This window comes from Mytilus trossulus, chromosome 1, assembly GCF_036588685.1.
Source record: "Mytilus trossulus isolate FHL-02 chromosome 1, PNRI_Mtr1.1.1.hap1, whole genome shotgun sequence".
In the NCBI taxonomy this organism is placed as follows: domain Eukaryota; kingdom Metazoa; phylum Mollusca; class Bivalvia; order Mytilida; family Mytilidae; genus Mytilus; species Mytilus trossulus.
The window spans coordinates 340,216-350,454 of record NC_086373.1 but is presented as its reverse complement, the minus strand read 5'-3'; the positions used below and the strand labels follow the sequence as shown (position 1 = coordinate 350,454).

The 10,239-nt window shown below is 32.8% G+C and overlaps 1 protein-coding gene across 1 annotated transcript; it reads left to right on the top strand.

Annotated features, from left to right (window-relative positions):
* Positions 1 to 421: 421 nt before the first annotated feature.
* Positions 422 to 9,242, top strand: LOC134711854 (histamine H2 receptor-like). The gene is made up of 2 exons (XM_063572793.1): positions 422 to 1,856; positions 8,140 to 9,242. Exons 1-2 carry the CDS (start codon positions 1,068 to 1,070, stop codon positions 9,193 to 9,195), a joined length of 1,845 nt encoding a protein of 614 aa, XP_063428863.1. The 5' UTR covers positions 422 to 1,067; the 3' UTR covers positions 9,196 to 9,242.
* The last annotated feature ends 997 nt before the right edge of the window (positions 9,243 to 10,239 follow it).

Sequence of the window (10,239 nt, the reverse complement as noted above, 5' to 3'; positions counted from 1 at the left end):
TGCCTATTCAATAATTAAAAAAACAGATTAGTGTTGAAACAAGAAAAACATCAAATTGAAACTAATGAATTAATTTGCTTATGTAACAATCAGCAGGGCTACGATATGCTGTTTTCAACATTTTCATTGAAACAGTTTTGGCTTGTATCATCAAGTGCAAAAAACATTAAATTTATGGGACAGCTATATTATATTATTCTAGAAATAACACCTTCAAAATTTTCAATAATAACCTATAACGTTCTTTCGTCTTAAATGAGGACAGCATCTGTGATCTTCAAATACATTTTTCTTTAATGTTATGATAAGTGTTAGCTGAAAATATCTGCTATACCATTAGTTATAATTACGAAAAGAAATAATTAACAACACAAATGTTTTCTCGTTAAAAATACTCCAATGTACTAATCATGATCATTTTCAACACTAATTGCTATATCGAACTACATAAGCAAAGAACATGATCCGTTCGTATTTATTCAAACCTGGATTTTTCGTTGATAATCATACATAACTCGGGATTAATTACAAAATCAATGACCAGTTATCGTTTATAGCTTAGCACAGTGTTCTGGATAGACTTAGAGTATTGGTTATTGTTCCAATAGTCGAACATCAACACTCTGACATAGAAAGACGAGAATTTAGTGTCATTATGTCTCTCATAGGAGTACAAATGCAACATTATTAGTATACAGTTAATAGACTATGTTAAAAAGACAACGCTTTTTGACTGTAGAAAATTGCAGTTGATGTGAAAAAAGTTTACTGAAAAGTATTTTTCTTATGGTTTTATTCAACAATTTGATCACCTAGTTGACAGATTTCTGACGAGATAAAGTATTTATGGACAAACATGTGAACGTTATTTTTTTTGGAAAAAAAGATGCGTAAAATTAATTTGTAAACAGGAAATCGTAAAAAAATGTCAGTGTTTTATTGTGTTTCTTTTCCTGCCAGTGAAACAAACTAGATTAGGGAAGTATAGTGTACAATTGAACGGATACACCACCCTTAAATAGGATGTAATAGGACTTTTAGAAAGCAGTATATGACCATATATTAAAATGGAAAATTTCTCGTACACCAGTATTCCAAATGTGAAAGACACCAATTTAACAGTGAAGTCATTTTTAGCCAAACCTTCACCGATCCCGTCAGCAGTTACTTTTACTCTTGGTGTCACAGGAAACATCATAGCAATATTTTTTCTTTTTAAAGCATCAAAAAGTCATAAATGGAACGTGTTTTACAGGTTCGTAACAGCTTTAGCAATGACAGATCTTTTCGGTATTTTGACAACATCTCCAGTGGCGTTTGCCGTTTATGACAATGATCTTGTTTGGGTTGGCGGACAACCACTTTGTCATTATCTATCATTCATGCTGACCTTTGCAGGAGTTGCCACGGTAGTATTTGTGGGAGCCATGGCACTAGATAGATACCTGGCTATTACATTTCCATTTAAATATAGTCAGTGGAACAAAGATACAATCGTTAACATAATCATTGTCGGGATATGGATCGGGTCAGTGTTAGTGGCATGCTTGCCGCTTGTAGGACTTGGACATAATATAAAACAGTTTCCCGGAACTTGGTGCTTTTTCAACTTTTTTGGAAACACTATTGAAGATCAGATATTCTCATACTTTTACGCTTCAATTGGATTAGGTGTAATTTTAATGACTGCTATTCTGAACATACTTGTGATAGTAGCTTTGACTCATGGGAAGAGAAGCCATGCTCGGCGTGGGAGTATTAGTAGTAAATCCGCACGTGCAAGGACAGATATTTATATAACTGTGTTCTTAGTGGCTATATTTGCTACGTTTGCTATTTGCTGGACACCATTTATGGTAAGATTTACAATTTTCAGTGCTGTTTGGTGACTGTATAACTGACAAATACGCCACATCTTTTACATACCTTTAATTATATATCAAATTTATTCAATGTTTAATGATTAAGTTAAAGTTATTGACCAATCAAGTCGGTATATGGGATTTAATCTGCACGGCTCGTGTGACCCTAATTAACCCGAACTACGTAGGAGCTTAGATACATTTCTTTTTTTGGTAGAAATTACCAAAAAATGTTTTAACTATCTTTCTGACTTTAAAACACTGATTTAAGATTTACGTTGTACACAACATATGATGAAGTATTTTATTTCCCAGGTTAGATACAATAGATAAGGAATAACAAACCTTTCGTTTTTCCTATTTGAAACTACGATGTTTGTACAAAGTTCAACTTTGTCGTTATTTTAAGGCAGATGGCGGATTCGGGGTGGGGCGAATTGGTCGTTCAGCCTTGGTTTGGACAGAGTATAGTTTTTTAGCATTATCAATATTGTTTTTAGTATCGATTCACACGTTGATATTTTTTTTATCTTATAGAACAACGTCCCTTTGATTTGAACTGTGCAGTATATTTTAGGTAGTTAATGCACACCTTTGCTGTGCATTATCCAGATTATTGAACAGTAAGAACAAAGAGATTTTACCCCTGTGTCAAGTCTCATTTATTAGATCAATGTTTAAAGGGGAGACATAATCTTTCAAATCATTACCATCATCCTGTCTGAACATGACTGTTTAATTGCCTATTAGATACTGTGAAATATTTACCAAAATTAGAAAAAAGGAAACGTTACAATTCACTTAACCGTTATTATCGCTATTTTGTGCATTTTTCCTTTGATCTTTTTTTGTGATAATTTTCATATCATGCTTCTCGCTTGATATGGAAAAATTATTGCTAGAAACTAAGGAGCCACGTGGCGTTGCTAACGAAATTGACATTGAAATTGACGACGTCGTCACAGGTAAAATAGCGATAAACAGATTATCATTGGTCACCTCAACTCGATTGCTTTTCTCACTTTCGCTGTACCAGCTCAAGCGAGAAAATCAATCTCGTTGAGATAATCAACGATAATCTATAAGTAACAGCATTCGTGAGTAGATAAATACTAGGCACCATATCTTATCAACCATCTAGATTACCTCCCAAGGCTGCGGATAGTTATGTTACCGGATATAAACCACAGATATTGTCATGATATAAATAGGCAGGGACAAAGCATTGCACAATATAAATTTAATGGCGATTTTTCTAGGTCTGTTTCATGTCATAGAATAATAAATGTGGAAAGCATCGTTTTATTTAAGAATTGAATGCTTCTTGTTGTAAATTCATTGGGGTGTAAAAACGTTGTCCGAAGCACGTGCTTCATTCTAAAAATGTGCACACAGTCAACGCTTTTACAACCCTTTGAAACATTCAATACTTATATACTTATAATATCATTTTTTCGCTATGACCATGAAAAATCGATTTTTATCACTAGTTAATATTTAGATAACCTTTGCACTTTTTTTTGTGATAGCACGTGTCATCATAAATGTTAAACTGTTCATTGGGATATGAAGGTGAATTTTAGAATGACACACAAGCGTTGTTATCCAATCAAAATAATAGATTTTTCTGAAACATATATTTAATGTAATTATTTATAACTGGACATTCTTTGCACTCGTGAAATCTATTTCCAACCAAGGGAAAAGATTGAATGCATAAAATCGCAATTGAGGTAGACACTATTCTATAAGCGATGTCTGCGTGCTAATTTTTACAAAATTTAATCGAAAAAAACGACTGCAAACAGTCCTAACAGAGAATAATTATTTCAATATTACAATTTTATCAATTGATGAAACCAGGAAAAGTCATATTTCAATGTTTTTTGTCTAGGTGGTTTCTACATCCCTTTAAAGTGTACATAGATATAGGAAGATGTGGTGTGAGTGCCAATGAGACAACTCTCCATCCAAATAACAATTTAAAAATTAAACCATTATAGGTTAAAGTACGGCCTTCAACACGGAGCCTTGGCTCACACCGAACAACAAGCTATAAAGGGCCCCAAAATTACTAGTGTAAAACCATTCAAACGGGAAAACCAACGGTCTAATCTATATAAAATATTTATTTGGTTTGATATGCTTCAATCTTGTAACGCCATGGTGTGTAATTATATTGTAGTACTATAACATCACTGTCCAAGGTTAGAGAAGGTTAAATGGTTGGCGCCTTCAAACACTTTTACTCTAGTTTATCCTCCCCTCCATCTTTATGTGACTGCCCCATGTTATATCAGGAGTCTGTATAGTTAAGTGATTGTCGTTGATTCATATATTTAATTTTGTTCGCAAATTGTGTTGTTATTAATTAGGCTTATTATTTTCTCAATTGAATTGTTTTATATTCTTCAGGTTGTTGGCTTATAAAACCGACTATACTGTATTGATCTGTATTGGTCTTCCAATAAGTTTCTACGTCCTCTTTATTTCAACGTATTGTCATTTCGACATTCATATGCCACATCTCTTTAAAATGTTTACTTAGTTCAATACCAGCCATCCTTTTCTCTTACTTTTTGGATAGTTTTAAGTTGATTTATGAAATTATGTAGGGTTTGATAATTCTTGAGTGTATATTGTGCTACCCATCACAAAACATATACTTTTATATGTTTGAGATAATGATTCTGATGTGTTCACTAGCAATGTCGAGATGTTAATGTCATGTAAGAATTACTCACAGGAATATATTTGATGTGAACGAACTTCTCATTTAATTATTATCGAATATTTCTTGATATAAATGATGCCAGATCATCCCAGGGGAAGCATAAAAGAACCATATAAGATATGACTATTAGCAAAAACAAAAAGTTGGCCAACTCAGAGTTTGTGATGATGTACATGTTTCAATATTGATAAGAATGGTTTTATTCTTTGTCATTGAAACATACTTATCCTATGGAATGGCTTCAAGAACCTTGTCGGTGATTGTCTGTACCTCCATTCTAAAATGTGTATTTATCTATTTAATTCAGGGGCGGATCCAGCCATTTTAAAAAGGGGTTCCGACCCAGGAGATAGAACGGTTCCAAATAAATATCCCCTTTCAAATGAATTGATCGTAAAAAGGGGGTCTAATCCCCTCCACCGGATCCGCCATTGTAGTAAGTAGCTTAAATGATCATAGGATTGCACAAGAAACAATAAGAAAAGGTGATGAAATTGATATTGTATAGAAACACTTTAAAAATAAGGAGATCTAGAGTCGATTTCACAAAAAAAAAACCTAAGATTTGTCCTAAGTCATGAACTAATCAGTATACTTACGATCAATCTTAGTCAAAAGTTATTTTTGAAATTGACTCCTGGTATGTTTGCCAAAGAGACATCTATCCGCTAAAGTTCAGATGAAGTGGATTTAAGTAATTGTAGGCAATCGTGCGGCCTTCAACAATGAGAAATGGCTACAACAGAACCCCCAATAAAATATAAAACAATTCAAATGAAAAATCTAGCGACCTAATTAATAACAAATAAATTTTGGAAAAACAAATGAACAAACATGGAAGGACAACCACTGAACTACAGGCTCCTGTCTAAAATTGAAGACATGTTGACTCTTAATTGTTTTTTCCAACCATGTTATCAAATTTGAAGATATATTCCTGCTGTTTATTGTTTGTTCTTAGAGTTTTCTCATTATCTGTTATTGTTTTCAAGATAATAACCTAAAAAAAAAGGCCATGCAAACGTTGGGAAAAAACAAATCGACATTTTGTGAAAAATTACTGCCTTTTAGGGTTCTATCAATGATGCTCAATCATTTGTAGACCTTGTCTTGCTAAAGATTTTTGCAATTCATAGTTTCTTGCAGACAAACAAATTAAGTAAATTAAATAAACGTCATTTGATAGAATAATCCTATAAGAACCGATCGACAGGTTTGGTTGCAATAAACAGAAGGTAGATTTCGACATTTTTTTTCTTTTTTGCTACGGTAGGATTAGCTATATCTACAATATCTACATCGAATACATTATAAAAGACAAAACTTACACTTCACTCCTATAGTTTTAGGCATGTGGCCATGTTTGATGACAAGTGGAATGATCAGAAAATTACAAAATAAGAACTAGATAATTTAATAAAGTGTGTGGCCAAACTGTCTAGTTCAAATTATTTTTTGTAAAACTTAACGGACGGCGGTCGCGCGTTTATTATAGTTTATTTGCCTTTTGGAAAAAGTGAGCTAAAATGTTAATAACATAAAAGACAAAAAAAAATCTATAAAATTCAATAAAACAAAATTTTGATAACGAATGTACAAAAATTTATAAGTAAATTTTATTTCATGATAATAATTCAAAATACTATAATACTGTACAAATAATACATTCTATTCTACTGTTTAATTTTCATTTCCCTTCCCGAAAGCGAAATCCGAAATAAAATTTAACGTTTGTCATAAGTAACGCGTTACTGTATGCAATGCAATGGTTGTCAATGGTAGCAGTCTACTATATTTGTTCATCGTTAATTGTTTTGTAATAAACCAGATGTACAGTGTACAGTATTGGTATTTTTCATTGAAGAAACATGTGTTGATATGGTTATATTTATAAATTTACTGTTTACAATTTATTTTTTTTAAACTAAGGCTTTTCTACCTCAGGCATAGATTACCTTAGCTGTATTTGGCAAAACTTTTAGGAATTTTGGTTCTCAATGCTCTTCAACTTCGTACTTTATTTGGCCTTTTTAACTTTTTTGGATTCGAGCGTCACTGATGAGTCTTTTGTAGACGAAACGCGCGTCTGGCGTATATACTAATTTAGTCCTGGTATCTATGAATGAGTTATAATAATAACCAATAGTTGCTTACATTCAAGTCATACGGGTTCTGGTGGCACAGGCACGTGTTTCTATCATTGGAAAGACCCATAATTTACGAGTAGGTACCCAACTACTTTTTTCACCTCTCCGCTCAAAACCCTTATTTCTCTGTCAATTCATTCTCAAATTTCTTGTTCCATACACCATTCGATTCATGAAAAGTTTTTCTTTCAGTGTTATGTACAAAATACACAACATAGAAAACTGAAGACAAAGCAACGAGAACCCCACCCAGAACTGGGGCTGATCTCGGGTGCTCCGGCAGGGTAGGCAAATCCTGCTCCACATGTGGCACCTTCGTCTTACTCATTTTATTATTATTTCTGTTTTTTAGATAAATGAAAATAAAACAGTGTCACTGTCATGAACACGCGAGATTCCGTGACATATATATATAGTCCTACAGTGTACATTGTTATCTAAATAAACTGATATATCTTTTCTATTCCTGGTTTGAGAACAATGGCCAATCAAATAATTGCAAATCAAAATTTAAGGTTTTAATTTTCGAGATTGGTTTACATCATTCCCCAAAGCATAATCCGTTGAAATCATGGTTTGGTTAAATTATAGGCTTCATAGAAGGACAATTATTCGATTACTTTTTCTTATTACACCAGACCCTTGTGAATTATAAAAGTTTATTCTTTGTGATAACGGTTTCATAATTATATTGACTTCCTACACATACACGTAACTTTATACCAGATACAATTGATATTTCACGATGACACAATCTAGAGTACTTTTTAATATCTTCTTGTTTGTGTTTCCTTTTTTAGTGAAAATCTATAGCTATATACTTTGATATCTAAACTTCATAGATTTTGAAAAAAAACACGCAACTAGAAATAATTATTGAAATTGAATCCAAGTGTAGACTTATCTCTGGCTATAGACAATGACGAACGTTAATATCAAATCAGTAAAGAATTTCAAAGCTTAAACCCATGGTACATCTAATATCACTTGAAGTATTAATATAAGATTCTATTTAGAACGATCATTTTATAAACATTATTTATTTTATACTTTCGAATTTTGAGTATAAGAATTGTTAAGTAATTCAAATGATTTTTCCCCAGTTGTTTGTTCATTTATAACGACAAGTCCATTGCTTTCAGATATTTCAATTGTGTTATTTTCAAAATATGAAATCTCAAATAAGATATAGCAAATATTATTAAGCTGTTCTGACCATATCATCGAAAAAACGAGGAAAACCAATATAATTGTCCAAAGTTTATTTAACTTATAATTTATAAGCTTACTAGTATATAATTTCAGCCTGATTCTGTTTTTCAGATTCGAATAATTTATTTAACTTATAATTTATAAGCTTACTAGTATATAATTTCAGCCTGATTCTGTTTTTCAGATTCGAATAATAATCAACTCAACAGGTGTTATCAAAATCGACAGGAGGACAGATCTTATAACGCTGAGATTAGCCACTCTGAATCAGATTCTAGATCCGTGGGTATATATACTGTTCAGGCGCGAAGTCTTAGTTAAAATAACAAAATTCATAAGAAAAAGAAAAAGGAGAAAGGGCTCATTTCTAGTAAGATTAGCGAGTTTTACAAGCAGTTTTAAGAGTCATGTGTCGGATCCTGAACAAATGGGAAATTTAGATAAAGAAAAACAAAACGAAGATGTAATAACGCCTTTACAGGAGGATATAAAGCGTTCACAAGATGGCGATATGCCGCCACAAGACGATATAAAGCGTTCACAAGATGTTGATAAGCCTTTACTAGACGATATAAAGCGCTCACAAGATGATGATAAGCCTTCACATGAAGATATAGTGCTTTCACATGATGATGATAAGCCGCAACAAGACGATATAAAGCTTTCACAAGATGATGATAAGCCTTCACAAGACGATATAAAGGGTTCACAAGATGATGAAAAGCCTTTACTAGACGATATAAAGCTCTCAGAAGATAGCGATAAGTCTTCCCAAGACGATTTAAAGCTTTCACAAGATGATGATAAGCCTTCACAAGACGATAGAAAGCTTTCACAAGATGATGATAAGCCCTCACAAGACAATATAAAGCTTTCACAGGATGGCGATAAGCCGCCACAAGACAATATAAAGCTTTCACAAGATGATGATAAGCATTTACAAGACGATTTAAAGACTTCGCAAAATGATATAAATAAGCTGACCGTTGACATTAATAGTAGCCATCAAGATCAAAATGGTTTGACAAAACTTTCACAAGAAGATTTGAAGCTACTGACCGTTGACATTATTAGTAGCCATCAGGATCAAAATGGTGTGACAAAGCTTTCACAAGAAGATATAAAGCAACTGACCGTTGACATTAATAGTAGCCATCAGGATCATAATGGTCAAGCTAATACTACTGACAATCAAATTAACGTTGATGAAGCTTTTACACCAACCAATAACATTGAATAAAAACTTTCTAAAGTTTTATCTGTCAGAGATAAATAGGTTATTACTGAGCCAATATTATTTTCGGGGTCGATATAAACAGAATAATAACGACGTTAGTATATCAGCATATCTAATTAACGCTGAATTCGTTTTATTATTCGGAACATCTTATACGTTTTAGTACTACCGCAGAATAAAGTGAATTACATATTATAGTTTAACACTGTCAACGACCAAACATCTCTTCTTTAAACGTATATCTACAAGCAAATGGTTTTATTGTACCATTCTACATTCGTGTGTGGAAGGTCGTGAATGCGATTTATCTCAAATCAAAGACTTAAATTTTGTTGCGGTTTTACCTTTAAATGATGTTTTATTATATAGGAATGAGAACAAAGTCGGTTTCTTCCGTTGCTGGGTATTATGTTCCTATCCCTAATGGTAATAATACGACACAGCGTCGCGATCTTTCTTTTAAGAAATGCAAAAGATATTAAAAAAATGTTCAAACGCATAAGATAATAAACCGACAACGCTAAGGCAAAGGAAAAAAAAGCTTCAGTATACAAAATACAACATAGAAAACTAAAAACTGAGCAACACGAAACCCCATCAAAATTGTAAAAAAACGGTGATATTCTCAGGTGCTCATGAAGGGTATACAGATCCTGCTCCATCTGTGGCAAAGCAGGTTTCATATTGACTGTACATTGACATGATCTGGTCCTGATATTATTAGTTACATAGTGTGCTAGTGACCTAATATAGTATTTATTGGGTCAGTAAATTCCTTATGGGGTGAGAGCGAAGCTCGAATCTCAATCTGGAAATTACTGACCCCGTATATACCGTATGACGTCACTAGTACACTATGTAACGAATTTATCTTAACGTGTGAAATTTAGACTAGTGACCTATCAAAATAAGCAGGTTTTCTGTACTGTTAGCATTAAACATTACTTCCATTGATCCCACAAAAACAGATGCCAACAAGAACAACTTGTTAGGTTTAAATGTTTTTATGAATTTATTTCATTTTAGTCATCAATTTCTTCGTCTGTT

Bases quoted from the DNA above. Each gene is read 5' to 3' on its own strand.
- LOC134711854 (XM_063572793.1), top strand. From the start codon at position 1,068: ATGGAAAATTTCTCGTACACCAGTATTCCAAATGTGAAAGACACCAAT. The intron at 1,857-8,139 runs GTAAGATTTACA...TCTGTTTTTCAG, and splicing joins TTTGCTGGACACCATTTATG to ATTCGAATAATAATCAACTC.